At 42.6% G+C, this 21773-nt stretch overlaps 2 protein-coding genes across 3 annotated transcripts in view; both read left to right on the forward strand.

Annotated features, from left to right (window-relative positions):
• Positions 1-488: 488 nt before the first annotated feature.
• The window catches only part of LOC146986056 (GTPase HRas), a 236183-nt gene continuing 214898 nt past the window's right edge, over positions 489-21773 (forward strand). Inside the window, exon 1 of the mRNA XM_085779651.1 lies at positions 489-511. The gene's annotated coding sequence lies outside the window, so the exon portion shown is untranslated. The remainder of the gene's footprint in view (positions 512-21773) is intronic.
• The window catches only part of ldlrad3 (low density lipoprotein receptor class A domain containing 3), a 77683-nt gene continuing 63626 nt past the window's right edge, over positions 7717-21773 (forward strand). The window contains exon 1 of one of the 2 annotated variants that reach the window (XM_085779632.1): positions 7717-8323. In XM_085779632.1, coding sequence (XP_085635758.1) covers positions 8269-8323 — 55 coding nt within the window. In that variant the 5' untranslated portion in view covers positions 7717-8268. The remainder of the gene's footprint in view (positions 8324-21773) is intronic. The other variant, XM_085779631.1, reaches the window with a different exon arrangement.

Genomic DNA, 21773 nt, shown 5'->3' on the forward strand with positions numbered 1-21773 from the left:
TAACAGCAGGCAGGAAACCCCCATCGGCTCACCCACACACACACACACACGCACGCATGCATGCACACACATATACCTCTGTACCAGCCAGCAGGCTAAGCTTCAGGCAAACTCAAGAGGGCAGGGGGATACATAACCGAATACTGCATGGAAACTTTCTACTGCTGCTCGTGGATTCTCAAGATCTTGTGCAGTGTGTTTTGTTGCCATGTCCTGTGATTGTCAGGGGACTCATTTATAGGTGAATCCTGTTGCGTCTCTTCCGTGTTTTGAATATGAATGGCTGCCTCCATGTCAGTCAGTCAGAGACATATTTAGTCTGTTATCTTCACACTTCAAAAGATGTCCTATATTTCAACTATGCTCCACTTTTCTACTTGCTATTGTTTAGATGCGTCTGACGGCCGCCCTCTTTTGCAGTCTCAGTGTGTCAGTACTGGCTGACATATATGTGTGTGCAGTTGTGCGTGCTTGTGTTTGTATGTGTGCGTGTGTGTGTGTGTGCAGACTGGTGACACCCATGTGTTACTGTGTGTCACAGTCCCATAGCTCCACAGTACTGACTCTAATGAGAGGTCGCCTAAGGCAAGGCAAGAGAACAGAGCGATTTATTTGTGTGTGTGTGTGTGTCTGTCAATGTGTTGGCTATGTGTGTGGATTTTTGTCCGTGTGTGTGTGTGTGTGTGTGTGTGCCAATAAAGGAATCAGAGATGTGCAGAGAGAAAGGGGTTGATTTTTTGAACGTGAACATTTCCCATGGTGCTTTGAGGCTGGGGTCCAAGCAGCAGTCGGCACTGAGCTGGTAATTCTTCACCCTGTGATCAAAGGCCCGGTTCTCTGCAAGCTCCCCTACCGGCCTCTCTCCGTTCCCCTCATTTTCCCTACCCTCCCATCTCCGTGCTGCTCCAATCAGAGCCTAGGGCAACCAGGCATGAGTTATAACCCCATGGCAGTGTTGCTTATTATCCCTGAGTCTTGCTGATCTTACTGGTCCCTCCCGACTGGTAAGCCCACTCTCTCTGCAACCTCTTACCCCTACGACCCCAACTTCCTCCTCTCATGGTAAATCTTCATGGTCTAGCTGCACCCGGACTCAAACAATTTCTTCCACTCCTGGCCTTTGTGGAAACCTTTTCGACAGCTTACAGTGCTGCTACCTCTCGCCATCCACCCGTCTTAGCTTCTTGAACAGTTTTTTGATCTCCACACATGATGCAGTCTGTCATGCCCTTGACAAAATCTCTCTTAACACCCATAACTTTGAGTTTAGTTAAGATATTTCATGCTTCCTTTCCTTCTAACCACCTTTTTAAACACCCATCTATATTTATGCACTTGACTCCTGAATCTCAAGTATGAACCTTTTTTTTTTCTCCCTGTTTGCACCAACTTTCTTTTGTTCTCAAATACTGTTCACTGCTCCTTCTATTCTAATTCACACTTCAATAGCTCACGCATGTCACTCACACACTGCTGTTAAGTATATTCCTTCATTCTGGCATCCCGTAGACTCGCAGCACTGCTGTAATATTCTCAAGGTTACCTTCAATGTTACCCTCCTGCAAATCTGGGGCTTTTTATCTAACACAAATATAGCCTGGAGCACGGAGCAGTCTGATGAAAAATGCAGAATAGGGCCAGGGCATGGCGGGGAGGCAGGGAATGAGTGGCCCACTTTGGCCCATAAAAAAAAAAACACCTGCGACAGTTGGTGGTCCACTAAATGAAGGCAGCCTGCGGGTGTGAGCAGTGGGCCAAATCAAAATGACTGCCATGAAACAGGCCGAGCCTGCTGGGAGCACTGGTGCCTCTTTTCATCGTGGCCTCACTCCATCACACGACCTCCTGGCCCTGATGCTCTCGTCTCTCCTTCTGTTTTCCTCCTCTCGCTCCCTCTCTCACTTGCTGTGATATTCCTTCTCCTTCTATTCTTCAATATTTTATTAGATCTTGTCTCTGTTGTTGGTCGCGAGTGCCCGGACTTAAATACAATGGGGAGTGAAGCAAAATTGACATGGTTCAGCTCTTTAATTCTGTTTAATGCCAGGCCTGTTTTTATGTCGCCTTTGATAACCAGTTATTGACTTTAAAAGTGAACATCGTTTTTGATAGATGACACTAGCAACACGTTGGACAGGTGAGGAAAAATAGATAGAATAGAAGAGGTAGATATTATGCATCCAACACACAACAGTATTCATCAAAGATGATGTATTGTACAGTGTGTGGAAGCCTGAGGTGGAAGTACCTAAAGGTCAGCAGCTCACATACAAATGAGTCCTGCTGACCATTAGGTGTTTTGACCAAAAAAGGCGAATAATCTTTCATTTCAGATCAGAAATCAAGAATCTTCTGACCTGATGCCCCTATTTGCAAGACATTATGGCTTCCCAGTGCCTTTGAAACTGATGTGACTATGACCGTGAAATGTTGCAATTTCTAATTTGCCAACATTTCTTTTGCCAAACTACTTTTTCGATGTTAAAAGAAACCAATACTGAGTGTTTGGAGACGGGGTCACTACTTGGACACATGCCCAATCGATCTTCTCCCTCAGACGTTTTTGCATTGTTTTGGATGGATTGCCACAAACTTTGGTATAGACAGTCCCCATAATGAATCCTAAAGATTTTTGTCTCCCCTTGACTTTCTATTTAGCACCCTGAGGTTCAGTAGGTTTTTTCTTTCAAATGGCCAAACAAAAGGCATGTTTGAGTACAGAAACAATATTGCACAATAACAACAATTAACTGATGAGTGATTTATAACAACGTAGCTGTTCTACATCTGAGCCAACAGTCATCTGCATAAACCAATTACCCTTTAACCAGCACTACATTTACATAGCAGACATGTGTAGGGCTGAAATGTAAACGCACACACGTTGTAAACATGAAAATGAGCAACTGTGATGTGGAAATTGTGCGAAGAGAGGTCACGCAGCACTGGTGATTAGATACTGCCTTGGATCTTTAAAGGGATATTTCAACATTTTGGCAAATTCGCCTATTGCCATAATCCCTATAGTTTTAGGAGTAGGTTCATTACCTTTAATTGTCGGTGCAAGCTGTTTTGAGATCGACATTATTATTTCATAGTGTAGTGAATGTGCAGGTCACAACTTGTCTCGTCCATGAGAGCGTGTTGGAGTTGTTGGATTGTGTATTTGACAAATTTGATGATGAAAAGCGCAGAAATACTGCACGCACAACAATCCTTTTCCATCTGTAAACATACCATTTCGTCAAGTACATAGAAAGCTAGTCTGTGGTCCCAAACAGCACTCAAGCTCACAAATATCCTCTTATGGTGATAATTGATAATTGTAGATATTATATATTATGAAAGAGTAGCTCTTTAAGGCATAATTGGAGGTAATGTTACACAGAGGCTCACAGAGGCTGAATCCTATGACCTCGGTGATCTCCTGGCTTTTCTTCTGAGGGCCACAACCAGGTCAAAGTCCTCAATTACCCAGCGAAATACCCTCACATCGACTAGATTGATTGGCACTCAGACAGTCTGTGGTGATCCCCCTCACTTTTCATCTGGCACCGCCGACAAGCTGACAGATTTAGTTCAGCATGAAATGTCACAATAGTGGAGTTGCTCCAGTTTGATACAGACATTTATGCTCCACACATGATGATATGTAACGACTTTGACTGTGCCCTGACTTTTCATCTGGTGCCATCATCAGGTCAGAATTTCAATTTGTCTAGTACTTTGGTTTATGACCTAATACCTGTGAAACTAATGACACTCCCTCAGCAGAGCCTCAGCTGTACTTACTCTATATACCGCATTTATCTCAGAGAGCATCACTGTGCCTAAGTAGAGCCTCACAGAGAACAGTCTCATTCTGACATGCTGATGTGCTCTATCTCCTCTCTCTAATTAACCATTATTTATACTAAATAGGCAATAATTCAACCATTTTGGGAGACCGCTGCCATTGTATAGGCAACTGTTTACTTTATATTCTGTCTAAAGAGGGGGACATAATCAGTGGGATGCAGCCCTGATGAGTGCTCAGTTAGCCGCTTGCTACTAATTATGCGTGAGCAGAAATTGCCCATCGCTCAGCTTGACTCGACCTTGTTTAAGGCTGTTATTTAGAAATGCCACCACCTGTTGTTTACAAGCCAGATGTGACGACGGACTTCTGCGGCCTTGAGAGCTGCTTCACCAAAGAGAATGGTTCCCAGTTAAACTACTAAACTATGCAGCCCTGTTTTCCTGTGTATGTTTCGATATTATAATCATTTAAATTATTAATTAGCATATTATTTCTTACAGATATATAATGAAGTTGTGTATTGAGAATCCATTATTACAGTACATGTGATTTTACTGAGCAGGTTTTAATGAACATTTTTGCCATTAACAGACACTACACATTAACACATTAATTAGACACAGGAGTTGAAGCAACAAGTTGTTTTGTTTATTTATTAACCTTTACTAATATAGCCCAGGGACTGATCTTATTTTCTTAATAGCCACATCCCTGTATTTTGTCATTACAATAATGTTACGCTAATGCTTATTTTGTTATTGTCATCCTTGGGCTCTGCACTTTTATCCGTAACTCATTCCAATCAGTTTGTCTAGATTAATTAAGAAAGTAATTGTTGATGCTTCAGGCATTTCTCACTCAAATCGTTATTGGCCCCTGTCTCTGAAATCCTAAATCAATGTCTGTTCCTCATTGGATTCTCAGTCTGGGCCTTATAGATTGACAGTGACGCACACACACAGTCACAGACGCACAAGGAACACTTTGAGCCACCCTCTGAATCAATTGTCGATGCCTATCTGATGTCCCTACAGTGCTGCCAGGCAAGACGTCAGCTTTGTTAACTAATGTCAGAGGAACAAGGCATTGATCACATAATTGAATGATTATTCAATTAATGCATTTGGAGGAGCATGAAGGAGACTCTGGGTGAACACGAGAGAGAGCATCAATATATAACTCAATATACAACTATTTGTGTTTGTTTGTTTCCATAAGACTGGTCACATAAGCCCTGGATGTGAGTGTGTGGTTGTTTACAGAGAGGTTGTGTGCAGCTCTGAATATTCACCACCAAAGTCAACTTCTTAATGGGTCAGCAGACACATTTGGTAAAATTATTAGGGCGTTGTCCCTTGTTGTGTCCTCTCTTACATCAAGGCTCTCTCGCACACAGACATACACACAAACAAAGATGTCCTTCACATCAGAACACTGGTTATTAAATGTAAGATGAATGTCAAGAGGCTCACATTTAGAGAGTGAAGCAGCCACTGCCAGTCCTTTAGGGGCCTTGGCATTTCACAGCTACCTCGACGCCAGTCTGACATGACAAGGACATGTCATCCTGAAGCTCTCATGGGTTGTATTATTGCTCTCTCTCCCCCTCATTTCACACTCTCGTTAGAAGGAGTGATATATTAGCCAAGCTCTCGGTGACAGTGGGCTCAAGTCCTCTCATTTACTTTCAGAAATATACTACAGCTTGCATCATTAATAAGGCAATAGCTTTAGTATTAAGAAAGATTTTGTTCAGCTACATTTCTTCCATCTCTTCTTTTATAATATCTCCATATTATGACATGCTCTTTTATTCACACACCTTCTGTTTCACCTTCCCCTTTTCTCGGTTTCCTCATCCACCTCCATGTATTTTTCTTGCCCTTGGCTCCCTTACTCATTCTCCTCCCCGACTTTCTCTGCAAGTGTTGTTTTTCCTCTCTACACCCACACGTACACACATGCTCTTATAGACTCCCTTTTGTGTGGCTTGTTTTATGCGTTGCGTTACCTCTCTCTACATCTCTGGCTAAATCTCACTACATCTTTCTTTCAATGCCACCACTCACCCACAGGCAAAGTCATCCCAGGTTGCTACCATCCCACCCTCCACCCCCTCCTCCTTCACCAATCAGATTGTCTCTCTACCTCAGAGTCATTTTACAAATTTGGCCACTAATTGGGTTTCTCCTGCGATTAAGTCAATAACAACCTTCATATTAGAGTTTAATGTCCCCTAATGAGTCCATTTGTTGGCCGGCGGCTAATTAGGTCTGGGCTGTTTATAGATAGCCTGAACTAAATGATGGGCATTACTGAAACACTGTGTGTCGATCAGTAATGTAGTTGAGCCCATTTCTGCTTTTAGCTTGTAGCCTACAGAGCCCCCAAAAACAGATTATACCGTTCTGGTTCATGGATCCGGCTGTATAATTTGTGAGACAGCTCAGCATTAACATTAATGATAACTCCAGGGGAGCAGAATAAAATCCATTTAACATTGACTGACAAATCTTCTTCCTCCTCAACAAGCATTTAGTTTTATTAGTGTTGATTGTATTCAGGATTTGCATTGAGGAGACTTCTGTCTCCTTTTGTTAACTCTCGCAATCATTAAAATATTCATATCTTCCAATTGCAGACTTTTTAAAGAGTGGTTATGCAGTGCACTTAAACAACCATCCACCACCAGGATGCGTCAGAACAGACTGAAATATATAAGACTCTTCAGGCAATAGTGGAAGGGGAGGGGGCATTAGGACAACAGTCTCCAATGCAGAAGCTATCGAGCTGAAATCTTTGACAAAGTTTTAACAGATCCGACTGACATGCCAAGACCCTCCCCTGGAGTTGGAGTCTGCACAGGGCTTTGGCTTGATAAGGCAATGTGTGGATGAATATAAAGTGAGCTGGAAGAGACTGATATTGGGACTCATCCCAATCATATGCCTCCAGGTTAGCACACTATCAAAAGCAGGGGTTTGTTTGAAGCGAGGTTGTCTGTCTGCACACAGCTGCACTTCTATGATAAAGAAGAGAGGTTTGATAGGTGAAGCCTCCTGTCCTTCCATACCGCTCTCTGTCTCTCTCTAATTCAGTTCAACTTCAAATGGCATGAAAACACCAACATGAGCCGACCTCCTTTCTCTCTTTCTCATCTCTGTATGCTACATGGATCAGTGCCTGGACAGCACTTTATTTGAATTGTTAGATATTAAATTCCTCACCCCGTGTGGAAGTTACTAGAGTTGAGTTTGTATAGGAACACCAGCAACACAATGTGAATGCAGGAACCGATCTCTCTGTGTGTATTTCCCATTTTCTGTGCCAACACCAAAAGTTCTTTCATGCTTTGATTTTCTACAAGTATTTGCCTCTTTAAAGTTTCATCAAGGCAAACCATCTGTGAAAAGATTGCTCTAAACACTTTTCCCCTGTGCCATCTGCTGCCTCCATGTCTATTTTTTTTTATAGTTTTATTTTTTAGTTTCAAAATATTTTAATTCCTGTGGAAAACACAGTAGGTCCGAAGGGTTTCCGCGCATTTGTTAAGAAAAGTGCCAAAAACTGACTGTTGTGTGTCCACTTTTTTATAGGCCATCAGAAGTTACAATTCAGTGTGCCTACAACTATGGGATAGTTAACTAGGCTATATCATAGCTTACTTTATTGTGATATTTTATCAATGTTGTTCTTAACTTGTTATTTGTTGATGTTTATAATCCCATACAAAGTTTAGAGAGTTCTGCATGAGAATATTGCATTCACATCCAGGCCACTTGTGTTCACATCAATTAAAACCATATGGGACTTTTATTTTGAAGTGAAAGGTTCAGTCGCAGTGTCTCCAGTTTCAATGTTCTCTCTGTTTGCATTGCTGAGATAGCGTAGAAGTGCAGCTCTTTGCAAACTTTGCTGAGACCAAGTAACGGTGTAATCAAATAACTCCCGGTTTTTGCTCTCGCGGGGACCGTTACCAGTCCTCATGCCCGCCGTTTGGAAACCGATGTCCCGGAGTGGCCGACCTCTGCTCTCTGCTCTCCGGCTCTCTGCCTCCGACTCCGCCTCTCTCTCAGCACCAACACACGAGCGCCTGACTCCCCCAGCCAGCCTGCCGCCACCCCGAAGCCCCTTCCAGCTCCAGCCTGTGTGTAGCCTCTCCCCCCATTCCCTACTTCCCTAAACCGGACTCCATACCGCTGCCCCAACGCGAACTAAACCAACTAACCCACCACCACCTCCCCGCCTCTCTTTACGCGACATGTCCGTCTAATTTTTTTTTGTACCGAAAGAAACACACTTAAAAAGTGAGAGAGAGTCAAACTTGAGGAGTACAATAGGAGGGAGAAGCTACACCGGAGAAGTTTTTCCTCTTTTCTTTCTTTTTCTTTTTGCCCACCAGCTTTTGGCCCCGCTGCGGGGCAAGACAGCAAGAGGTAGGCCGGGAAGAGAGGGTGAACGGAGACCGTATGATGTGGATCTGGTACCTTCTTCTTGGTTCGGGGTCAGGCTCAAGAACAGTTGGTAAGTTTTTCCTTAGTTTTTTTTTTTTTTTTTTTTTTAAAGCACACGGAAACTAATGTTGTGACGGCGCGGACATGCTTCAGTGTACGGGGTGGGTGAGGAGGGGGCGGGGGGAAGCGGAGAGGGAGGGATAGGGTGAAGTGTAGCCTAAAATCTGTAGGAAGCCCACAGTTACAATACGCCTGATATATATTCTTTCCTCTTCGGCGAGCTCGCTATTGGAGCAACCTGTATGAAAAGAAGTTATCCCACTTCTCATTTCCATCGAATGAACGGTTTCCTCTTTTTTCTTTTTTGTCTGTAAAATTGAGAGTTGGAGCAGCTTGAGCAGCAGCAGAGTTTTTTTTCGTGCATGTCTAACAGAGTGCATGTCCTCTCCTCTTCAACTAGTGACTGAAAATATTTATCTTTTCTTTTTTTTTCGTTACAGACACCCCTATCATCCTCTATTTGTTTTAGTGATATGTGGTTATAGTCTCCTCTGGGCTAGGTTATGACCGAGAGGTTGTTGACAGGGTAGTGTTGACAAGTCAATCTGTTCTCCAGCCCCGCCATGGCAGCTGGGGCCCGGTGGAGGACACTTCTGCAGGAGTTTATACATAGGACAGCCAGTTGGCACTTTACTCCTTTTAACCATGCAGCTGTAGCTCTGAGTTGGTATTCTAATAAATTGCAAGATCTATGTGCTGCTTACAGTGTGCTGAAAAACCAAACCAGCCCCGCACACCTCAGTGGTGGTCTTATCTGAAAGTAAAGTTATGCATGGGGTTTGTTTTTAATGTCTTTTATGAGACGATTTAATGGTGTGCAACAGTGGGAGATACCACTTTTCTGTTAACCAGCTTTGAGCCAACTCCTAGTATATTGTGTGCATCCTGATGTTGCAGGTGCATTTATGGGATTTGCCAAGAAAACACCTGTAAGATACTCCTCTTGTATCAGATGTCCTTTTTGATAAGATGGGAACATGTAAAAACAAGCATAACTCCTTTTAAAAACTTGTAACTGAACACAATTCACACCTAGTTAGTGTGTATTTTCTTCCACAAGGCCCTTTGTTCAAGCATATGCATGTGAATATGAGTTTGTCAATGTCAACAAGAGTGAAGTGTAAATATCATTATATTAGGTGTGGAGCAGTGATTTAGTCTGCACTGCCAAACCCCACCCTTGTTTTCTTTATTGCAGCAAAGGAGCTTGTGCTCATGATTGATGCCAGAAATCTTCTCCTAGAATATTACTGTAGTTTGTTTACTTCAGCACTACTTACGCGTTGTCAGCTTTGAATAAACAAACAGCGCTTCAGTTTTTTTTTCTTTTTATTAGCGCATAGCCTGACAAGGGTAATAATAATGTCAGCTAGACTGTGCGTTGTATCGGTGTCCAGGTCTGTATATCAATTAGAGCATGGATATTACCATCTAATTTTGCTGTCTCGCAGGGCATTACTATAGGTTAGTATTCTAGCCTTCATATGAACCAATAATATTAACTCTAAATTGGGTGTTCTATCACAATGATTTGCATTTAATTTGACATAAAGGTCTAATGCGTTTCAAAATCTAATTGGATCTTTGGGTCTGTATTAAAATGATAATCACAGTATTGACATATGAAGATATTGCGATTGGCATTGGCAGAATTTCCCACCCCACATGAAGTCGTTGCTATAAATAATAAGGGAAATAAAATATGTATGAATGGAGTAGAATTTCCACGGTGTGGAAAGTGTGCTTTGTGCATCAGTGTTTTTCTAAATGGGAGCTGTAGAGTCTTAACATTTTCGCTACCTACACATAATTGCAGCCATGAATGTAGCAGATCTGCCAACACTCAGATGATATGTGAGTGCTATTAATGTCCTTCACACACCTCACCACACTGCAGAAAGTGTAAGTGTCGTTTGGAATCTAGGAATCATAAAACAGGCCTAGAAAGCTCCCAATTTCTCATCTAAGCTGATATTCCTCCCATTGTACCTTAATAAAATATACCTTGGGTTGATAAAACCTATGTTCCAATGCATATGGCATCTGATCCGTAGTAATAATGAAATAAAAACCAGATGAAGAGGGGCACTCTTTGTACTGTACTCCCCTTCATAGAATTTGAACCGATCTTTCAGATTAGGTGGCATTGCACTGGGCCGTACTCGTAGCCTTGCAGACTTGCAGCCTTCACACTCGCCTTCAGAGCTCCATGAGATAAATTGGTGCTATTATGTAACGTGAGATTTAGCCACACGATCCACTGACAATGGAATGTTGCAGTGCAGTTACAAACAGGGCTGGTTTATGCCGAGGCGGTGTGCAGCCTGAGATATATATTTAAGCTGGTCTACTCGGCCATGCTCCAGGGGTAATATTGATATAAATAAATTGAGGGCAAAAAGATAGAAAAGATGAAGTAGCTTCGTATCAGTTATTTCCCCCTACACTTTAGATGATTGTTATTCAGAGCCGGCATCATGATATGTATGCCATCTTGATAAATGTTTGATTACATCAATCTAGCACCCAGAGGTGCTTGTGTCAACTACATTTTTTTGTGTGTGTGATGCAGTATTATCTTATGCTAGATGATGTATTATGTTTCATCTTCTTGTTCCAATCAATCCCTTGATTTATAATCACTAATATCAGATATCACAACACAGGTCTTGTCCTGCTATGTGCCTGTATATGAGTACACAGAGTGACAGCTGGATCTCTGCCCTTTGATTTATAGACCAATAAGACACGGCAACACATTCAGCTAGTTTACTCGTGTTTAAGATTTAAAATGACTTTCCCATTTGCATTTACATTATCTCATGTCTTGTTTTCCACCTTTCATGAATAAGTCAAGTCACAGAGCCGTCAATGCTCAAGTCTTGCTTCCTTGAGGAAATCAAGATGAACCGTATTTAAGCTAATATCCAAATGACTTTGTTTTCCCAGTGTGTTGCATGGGAAAAAACAAACCAATTATCTCCTCAATCAACATAAATGTATGCTCCATTACCTGTCCTGTGTTACCAGGCCACACACACACACACACACACACACACACACACACACACACACACACACACACACACACACACACACACACAAACAGCCCAGGTGGTAGGATATTTTCATTCATAACCAAACACAGACTATTCGGGTCATTTCTCCCGCTGAACAGGGAGACGGAATCACATTGTCTGCCACTTATTGTGCTTTGTATTTCTGCACCGTGGCATCCCAGAGACAGTCCAGTTGGCCCAATAAGCCGCTGTGTGTCTGTGCTTATCTTTGCGTGTCTCTGGAACGGATAGAAAAGAAGACAGAGCGAGGGAGAGAGAAAGAGATGTTGCATCGGCTGACACGGTTGATATGCTTCCAGACATAGCTGCACAGAGAAGGCCATGCAGGGTTTGAGGAAGGCCAGTGCGACTTCAGTTCCCAGAGTTGTTAAACAAAACCACATGACCGGAGTCGTGTTTCAGACCTCGGTAACACTGCTGCATTAACTACTGTAAGCAGATATTGTGTGGATTCGGTCATCTTTTATCACTCCAGTGTAAGCACACATTCACTCATATTGTAGGAGAAGGATAGGGTCTTTCACTATTGCATGTAAATCATACTGCATTTCTCTCTTTGTGGATTTATTGTCCATTCTCTCTGAGTATCTCTGATCTATAAGTGATGTGTTGTTTCTATGGGCACCAGTGGCCTGGATATGAGTCTTTGCCTGGTTGTCTTTTTTTTCTCCAATTTTTTCTTTATTATCTCACATAATACATTACACAGCTGGTATTGATTTATTGATTTACAATTATTGTCAAGGAGAACGGAAAACATCAGCATATCAAAACACAGCTGTTACCGTATTGTAATTGTGTAATGTTATAAGAAACATAAACTGCCTATATTTATATTTTTAAGAAGAAAAAAAACAAACAGAAAAACTAACTAAAGACAGACAAAAGGTGGGATATCAAAAAACAACAACAATGATGAAACAAAACGGGATGTGTGGGCTTGTAACAGCGGCTGCATTCAGTTGTAGGGAGACCAAACAACAACATTATCTGAGTTTTGATATGTGTATCGTATAAGACCAGGTAGTCCTTCAAACCAACAAAGAAATGACAAAGAAATTAAGTGGGCGGAGACAAGTGATTTAGTTTCTAAGATGTGACTGTGACATTTGTACATAGGAGACCCATTTTGACCATGACCTTGTGAATTTATCCATTTGTAGGCGAAGTGAGAAAGTAATCTTTTCCATTATGTATATTTCATTAACAATATCAGTCCATTCCTCTATTGTGGGGGAGTCAGGATGCAGACAGTGTCGTGTGATGGTTTTCTTGCCAGCAGAAATCAAAGCGCCAAATAGGTATTTGTTGAGAAAGTTAATTTCTCCCAGAATAAAAGTTTTGAAATGATATGGTATTTTCATATGAAACATGTTTTCTAATATTTTGTGCAATTTACAATTACTGGGCATTCCCAAAACTTTGCCTGGTTTTCATGAGTAGAAATCTGGTTGTTCATATCCCACATGATCATAACAGTATCCAGGTTTCTGACCGTGTCCCTGTAGGTGCATCCCCCCTTGTGTTTTCCCACCATCTTGCCCACTATGCAATGGTGCAGAAACCTGAAAAAGGTTTTCTCATGCCACGGATCAAAACACTCCAGATTATCCAGGCTTCTCCAAAACTGCATACTCCTGCATAAAACTTGATCCAGGATACTGGCGCGCATGTAAACACCTTCAATGTTTCATGAACCCTGGATCGAAGAAGACAGAGCGAAACGGAGAGGGGTAAAATGCACTGGAAAAAGTTAGTGGACAGCTCATTACATATTGATTTTAGATTGATTGTAACTAATTTGCCATGCAGAGATGTGGAGGCTTTGTTAATCCCTGATGGTTGCTTTGTATTGATCCACCACGTCCTTGGTTGCCAGGATCAAACCTCGGATGAATCTGCTTATTTACTGAAGAGAGAGTTGTTTTTTTAAAATGCTCACCTCTACATTTTTCTATTTTCTCATGCTATGAGTCAATGTAACTTTTACTTTTCACTAAATATGGAGTTTACCTGTGACTTTTAACCAGCACTTTCTGTACTACGCATGATCACTAGCAGTGGAGTTAGCCGTGAGGACAGTTTGTGCCAGATATTGATTTCAACTGTCTACGGTGCCAAATCCACAGGGTGACCTTAGACATGCTGAGAGGTTTGTTTTCAAGGAAAGCTCCAGCAAAGAATGTTTGTGGAGCATCTTTAAGTGTGTGTTTCGGGCACACATACAGATGTGTACACACACACATCGCCTACATACTGTATATATAAGTAGCTCCATAGAAGTTTCACCAAATCAATGCCAAGTTTTGAAGTGGACTGTTTTGGGAGAAATGAATACCAACCCCATCAGTTCATGTATGCACAGTCTGTTCTCAGGCAAGCTCAGAGGAATCTGACCGACCCATCATCCTCCACATACAGTAGAATATGAGCTCTTGCTCTCTGGCAAACAATACAGAGTCCCCTACTGTAAAATCAGCCATTTAAAAAAAATATTTTTTTCCCAGTCTCCATTCAACTTTTAAACAATGCTGCTTGAGGCTGTACAGACTGTGCAATACTCTCGGTACCCTGTTACGGGCGTGTGCAATATGCAATATGTATAGGATGTGTGCCTTTCATGTCATGTCACTGTGGAGTAGGGATGACGCAAAAAAACTCGAAGCTTCGATGCTTTGTTCGTTGCCATGGTAATCGATCATGAAGTCCGTGATCGATTTTTTTTTCTTTTTTTCCCCCTTTTTTCTTTTTTGACACCGGTTCTCATCGGCAATTGTTACATTAAAATGAGTAGGCTACTTGACATCCTGGAAACCTGCCTTATTTTGGAGATATGCAGTGTTTGTTTGCCATTACTTTCATTATTTCAGCGCCCCCCACTCCTCCCCCTGTCAGACGTTACGATTGCGCACCCCCCGGCCGTCGAAGCTTCGATTCGGATTCATTTTATGTCCGCGAATATTAGATGATCAAAATATGATAATCGGGACAGCCAGGCATTCTTCACAGAGCTGAGTCCAAGACAAATGTCCCAATGGGGACAATAAAGTATCTTATAACATCTAATCTAATTTTAATAGTGAACTCTACATCTGTTTCCAGTTTTACTGAAGGATAGATGGCTGAACTTACTTAACCTCATGTTTTGTTTTTTTGTTATTTTAAACAAATTCCTGCTTATCAATCCTATCAGCCTCTCTCTCCCTGACTGATATCTCATTGTTCTTCAGTTAAGAATAATCCATTTGGGTAGACACCCTGTACTCAGTGAGCCAGGCGGGGCTGCAGCATTCCATTCAGCGTCTTACAGCACTAAACTATACTCACAGGGAGCATCAAGTCATGATCAGGCATGGACCGAGGGAAAAGTTCACTTAAACTGGACTGTGACACAATCTGACATCAATTATTTTAGTATGTATTTCATAGACACAAAAGATGCACTGATTGCACTGATAGAATCTGCAACAAAAAGCTGTAATCTCAATTACTGAGTGAAGGTTTTTGGGATGTATCAGCAACCTAACAGCTTTGCCATTGTGTGTGTGTGGGCAACCTCAACACTTTCATATTCATTACTGAACAATAACAAACATTATATGTTTTTTAATACTAGGGTTTAAGCCCTGCCTCGACTCGGGGGCTGGCTCCACCACAAGGCAGTCAGTGATGAGCTTTAATTAGCTACTCCCGACAGGTGCATGAGATGTTCATTATGGACTGAACTGAAGCTTTTATTTGTGCCGTTAAGCTTTTGGACATACTCACACTCTGCATATAAAATATCAAGGTTATTTAACACTTAATTGTTTATGATGTTGCTGGATTTAATAGTTGGAGGAAACTCATCTAAAGTTGATATGCAGGTTTCAGCTCCAGGCTCTCACAGTGCTGTAATTATACAGAATCTTTCAACCTCAATACGAAACTTCAGCCATTTTATTAGACTATGGCCGGACATACTGCAGAAAGCTGGTCTGCTGAAGGCCACAGTGTTGTGGATTTCAAACCGAATACTTGAGGCCTCTGAAATGCTTGACCTTGAAGTTGTTCAGCTGTTTTGATGTATTTGGTCCACAGATGTAGACTTAACACGATCCAAAACCCCGCATGGAAACAGTTGTGGATTATTTTGTTTACACAGCATGTTTGCTCATTTTTGCCCTGCCCAGTCACCTTGCCCCCCCACCCCCCACCCCCTCTCCCCACTTTTATCTTCATCCGCTTTGCCTCCTCAGAGAGGAGAATGACCTGCTGTATGTGTCCCCTGTGTTGCTTTGCCTGCTGTCAGACAGGGGACGGACTCTGGCAGGCTGACAGCTGGCGCCCCTTGTTGTCCCCCGTGATCAGCAGTCATTTGCTGTACTGTGTCTCACAGCCATCGCCGCAGCCAGTGTGGACACTGACAGGCTATTTTGGACTGAAATTCCAACATCCCTCTGTCAAACCAAACAAACACTACCTTAAAGGTCAACAAAAACCCGGAGAGAAAGCAAAAAAAAAACAAAAAAAAAACAAACATCAGGGCAGCTGATCCTCTCATCGAGTGTCGACCCAGGTCAAAGTATAGACGGCGGGAGTGCGATCTTTAGATACGTGGATCTCCACATGACTTTGATTTGTCCTTTGAGATGAATGAGATATCTACAGCCTTGAAGTTTGGAATTTTAAAAAAATCTGGCACTTAATCAGGCAGGCACTTAAGATTAATACAAGATACTAAATGCTGAAAATATTTGGGATGCTTATTCAAGTTATTAAGTTATGAGGTGAACTCAGGCAAGATAAATAGACTCATTGATCAACTGTGAAGTCTCTATCAGCCTCAAAGGATAGATTAGATACAGGGAAGTAAACAAGCGAAGCAATTTGAAGCCTACGAAGCAAGTCAGATGGTGTCCATGCCGCTCAATGGCCGTCCATAATATTTTGCACATCCACAGATCATTGAGTACCTGCCAGTGTTTCATCATCTGCATTGGGAGCTGTATTTATCAGCAGCCAAAATGCCTGTGGCGGTGATTATGCTGCACTAAACCTTCATGTGGACATACCTTTAGCCTTGTGCATAATTGTTTTGTAATAGTGATACAGCTCTGGCACTTTCAGCATCCCAGTCAGTGGCCCGGATCCATCCCCTGGCTTCGGATGCTGTAATTAGATGCAATTTCCCAAACATCTAATCATAATAAAAACGGTTATTTCGACGAGACGCAGTTTTTGGGATTGCAATCACATGCACAGATGTTTGTCTTCCATGTTTTTTCCCTTTTGCGCGGTGCAGATTATGTAAGTGTTGAGTGTGATAAATATGCAAATTGTCCTGGCAAATCATTGAAGGTGAAGCCCGTTTTTTTTTTTTTTTTTTTTTTTTTTTTGTGAAGCACAGTGTTGCTATGAATGCACTGATCTGCAGGATTAGATGACTCTTTAGGATTATGGAGACCTTTTCTGCCCCTGTTACATTTCGTAGTGATTTAGGATTGTTCCATAGGTCAGCACAGCAGATTCTCAGAGTCTGGGACTCGCACGCGAGAAATGCTGGCTCATGAAACAATCCATTTGCTGAAATGAAACTCAAAATTATAATTGAGGTGCTGCAGAGTGTGAAATTCCAGCAATGTGCAGACTGCGCTTAATTTCTTTCCCTCCCTCTTGGAACATGATATATAGCTGTACATCTTGCTGATAGTGATCTGACAGATTTTTTAAGGTTTTTAAGTGTGCCATATTTATTGCTTTGGTGGTATTTGCATGACCTTATGTGCCTTATTTCAGTAACCTAATTTCTGAGAGCAAGGGTGTTTGGCCAAGCATGACAGAGCAAGAATAGGAGACCGCTCCATGGGGAAAAGCAATGGGGAGGGGGGGGTGACCCGCCCTTCTCTTCGCAGCAGATTGACATTTCGTTGACAGTGCCAAAGGAATTCACTTCACCTATTTATTTCGTGCTCAGTCACACAGACACACGTTTGATTTAGCAACCTCTCAGGTGAAATTGCAATCAAGGGACATAAAAGCTATTATGCACTTGATGCTACTCCTCCAGGCGAGTGCATAAATGAACAAATAAGATCAATCTCAATTCGCCTGACTTGAAATAATTGCCTATTTGTCACAATTAATTTCAGAGCTTTGACTCAAGACCCCTTGATATTGATATTGAATTTCCCATTATTACATACCTGAAAACCATGCACATTAAATGGAGCTGAATCCAAGGAATTAGACGTGTGTGTTAAATGGATGGTAAGAGGGTCAAAACAGGCAGGGATAATTTCCCTGTGTGTTTGAGGGAGATGAAGTGAAGCAACACAGAAGCTGGAAGATCATTCGTGGCGAAGACACAGCTCCACCTCTGTCATGTCACAAACATGACTTAACCCCTTTAGCTCTCTGCCTCAGGCTTCGAGTGCACGGCGCTCTTCAGATTCCCCCCCCCACCGCTTGATCTCTTTCTTCTCCGGCAGAGATCATGCCTTGGAGTACGTGTGTGTTTGTGTATGTATAAGGTGCAGTGTGCATGCACAATATGTATAAAGGGTAATCCTCTCTTGGACAGGGACCAGGGGGAGGCGAGGCGCTCATCTTCACAGGAACTAATCACCCGATCCCGCCTGCTGTTTACAGAGGCAGTCTCGCCAGCCAAAATCAAATGCAAAGCCCATGTTAATTGCCTTAATGCTGCCTCCCTGTCAACCATGGCTTGGCAGCAGCCCCCAGCGCCGGGCCACAAAATGAATTCAAACAAGAAAGGTTCCTGCACTTCATTTATTGCATGTATTTTTTTCCCCCTCTGATATTGTGACTCGAGCAGAAAAGCGACATAGGAGGGCAAATGAAAGTTAGTTGTGGAGAAGGCGAGAGGGCAGGAGGTTCAGCCCTGGCTTAGGTCATTACTGGGTGAGGACTATTAGACTTGCTGGGGTCTAGCGTGTCAGAAATAGTAATTGAGTCTGTCACTGTGCAGCCTGTTCTAATGAGAAGCTGAGGGCCTAAGATGTGACTAATTTCTTATATGCCCAGGACGATCCGTCGGCCCTGGCCATCCTGCGCCTAATGACTCCTGATACTTAATGAAGGATCGGTGGGATTTCCAAAGACTTGGATGGAGCTTTGTATTAATGTACTGCAAGAGTTTTGTGCACTCTGGAGACGTATTTAATGACATTCCAAAGGCCTTTGATGTCCTGATGGCGCACAGCGCCACTGATCAAAAGTTGTCTTTTATTTCTGTTTGTATTTATGCCAGTATTTCTGTCGAATGGGTATATTTTAATGATCCCTGAATTATTTTTCTTTCTTTTTTTTCTGATGACAGATATATAATTTAGCATGTTTCATAGTTTTCTGAACAGAAGACAGCAGAGTAGACCAACCAAACCTCACTTTGTAAAGATATTAATGGACAAACGCCAAAGACGCCAAAATCTGCTTGTTCCTCGTTTCTGTGCAAGGAGGAAAATCATCCTCCAAATCAAACCAAAGAAGAATTACTTGCACAGTTAAATATAATTTCATAAATTCAGTGCTGAGCAAGTTATGTAGCTGGATTCTTCAGGGTTTTGATTAAAATCCCCACAGTGTGCACCCACTTACATTGTTTGCTTAGTCTTAAAGAGGAACTATGCAGGATTTTACTATGATTTCTACTATGCTACATTTAATTAAACAGCTTTGGAGTAATTGTGATGGTTTAATAGGTGGCCTGTAACTTATTATGAGGGAGAATGGAGACTCTCTGCCTTCCATGTAGCGTCTCTTGGCTGAAAGACAACTTTGCAAGGTCAGTGCCGCCGCCCCGGGGTCCCAGCTCTCGTTTCTGTGCACCACGACACAAACGCGCCCCATAACCCGTAATCTCTTGTTTATGACAATATAGATGTCTTAACATCATATTTGATATATAACTTTATCCACCACTCTATTGATTAATTTCTTCGTTGTAAACAAATGCACATGGCCAGAAGGAGGGTTAGCAAAACAGCGGGAAAGCAACCAGACTTGCATAGTTCTCCTTTAATGCAACATCAGATGGTTTCAGCGGGAGTTAAATTTCATAAGGGACATTTCAGAGTAAAAATGTGCGCAAACCCCCCCCCCCAAAAAAAAAAGTCCAACGTAGTTCACTTTTCACCTTGTTTTTGAGAATTCTTTGACCAGCTTGTGTTGTCCATGTAGCGTCCTCCGATAGCTCTTGAAAATGTCTTATACAGAAATCAGTCAAGCTGGTAAACATCACATTTCACCCTCATGTGATTCTCATCCCCACCGTGTCCGCCACGGGTCAGGAGCTCATGTGTCCTGAAGGAACGGCACAGCAGCTGATTATGATGGATTATGATAGATTCCTCCTTGACTGACCTCTGCAGCCACTCACACACTTCCTCACCACACTTGCACACACGCACACATGTATAAACTCATAAATTTATATTCACGGACAAGTGTAACCGCGCACACGCTTGAACGTTGATACCTCAGAGTATGCACATTAGCAGACATCTGCGTGTTCATGTCACTCAAGGACACGCACGCAGGACGTACAGTCACATTATGGAAACACACTGTTAGCTCAGTCTGAACACATTCATGCTACAACACAACTCTATTCGCTGTTGTGTGGAGTGTTACTTGTAAGTGACCTTCCTGTAGGTTAGCTCAGATCAGTACCAGTTAGAGGCTTGACTGAGCAAACCCCGGTTAACTCACTACAAACTCACATGAAAGCAAATAAACCCGCCAGTAAAAAAAAAAAAAGGAACAAATAAATAAATAAAACTTCTGAAGCTGAGCCCCAGAGAGTGGGAGCAGCTTTCAGGAGCAGGCCATTTGTTTTCATTTGGTCCAATGTCTTTACCGGTGCGATGCGAAGCAGTTTGAGCAGTGTGTCTCTGTCAGACCGACCACCTCCTCCACCTCCACCTCCACCAACAACCACCGCTGCCCTGCTTCCATATAACCACCTATGGTTTCTGTGGTGTAGCAGCAGTGAGGAGGAAAAAACAATCAGGTGGATGGCGCTAACTGCTGTTTGCTGACTGATGCATATTCAGTCACCTGGTTAGCAAAGCGCTGCTCTCTGCGTTTTTTTTGTTTGTTTTTTTCCCCATGCTTTGATGTGGACAGAGGTCCAATCATAAACAATGGCTAATGTGGAGGAGTATCAGAGCAGATGCTGTTATTAACCCAGGGGAAAGCACGCGGCGGCTTTAGCGCGCCGCCGCGGCTAGGAGCGTGAGGCTGCATGCGATGAGGAGCATCAGGAACATTGATGTCATGCAAGAAGGAAACGGTCGGCTTTCATCGCATGAGCCCTGTGAGCGTATGAAGCTTTTTCACAATGCAGTGTGAGAGTACTTTTTTTTTTTTGTCATCACCATGACAACATAGAGGTCTAGGGCTCAAGTGAGCATAACAGAATTAACAGGTCTGAGGAACGTGGCCCCCCGATCTCTCGTAGGAGGGAAAGTAAAAAACCAGATGACAGTGAAGAGTCAGGTGAAATCCAGGAGACACGGAGGAGGGCGCCGTCCGTACTGCAGTTGTGTCTAAATAGATTCGGATGAGCAAATAAGGTGTGTGCACCTGCTTAAATGTACGGTCAAGTACGTGAACACACAACGCAAACACGCAAATTAACATCTCCCATGCGCCCACTTTCTGTCACACTGAGGGAGGAGAGAAAAAGCTCTGACAGAGACGATGAGAAGGTGAGACGTGAACTCATCGCCCCCGGACTGTAATTACCAGCTGGGAAAAAAAAGAGGAAAAAGAAGAAATTGGTCACCTAATGCTCTTATGACCTTTCTCATCACCGTTCACATTGCTTCTTGTCACGTTACCTCTGTGTCTAAGTTGGCCTTTTACGGATAGCACATAGACCGAGAGCTTATTGGGAATGACCTTTAGTTGCAACATCAACCGCCACGGTGAGAACCATTCGTACACCCGCTACCTTTTAAACTAAGGCTCTCCATTTGACTTATTACCATTTTGACTCATTACCATTCAGTTGAGTAGATATTATATTATACCGAGCAATAGAGGGAGAGGAGACAGACATAGAGAAAGAGGCAGAGAGCACAGGCAGGGGCCACTGGCAGTCGTTTCCCTCATCTGCATTCTGTCGAAGCAAAAAATTTCCATTGTAATGCCCCCATCATTCCCCCTTTGCCCCGTCTCCTTAATGTAGTGTCTCTATCTCACATCTCTTTATTTCTTTTCCCACTCACCTTGTGCTCTCTCTCTCTGTTCCTCTATGACTCTCTTTGCCCTGGTGCTTTTGGCAGATATAGTTCATTCTCATGCTTTTCAACCCCTGCAGTGACTCCATGGCCTGGCTACACAATTAGGAGCTCATTACTTGCTAATACACAG

This window comes from Trachurus japonicus, chromosome 6 (genome assembly GCF_045865225.1).
Source record: "Trachurus japonicus isolate A0001 chromosome 6, Traja_1.0".
Lineage (NCBI taxonomy): Eukaryota > Metazoa > Chordata > Actinopteri > Carangiformes > Carangidae > Trachurus > Trachurus japonicus.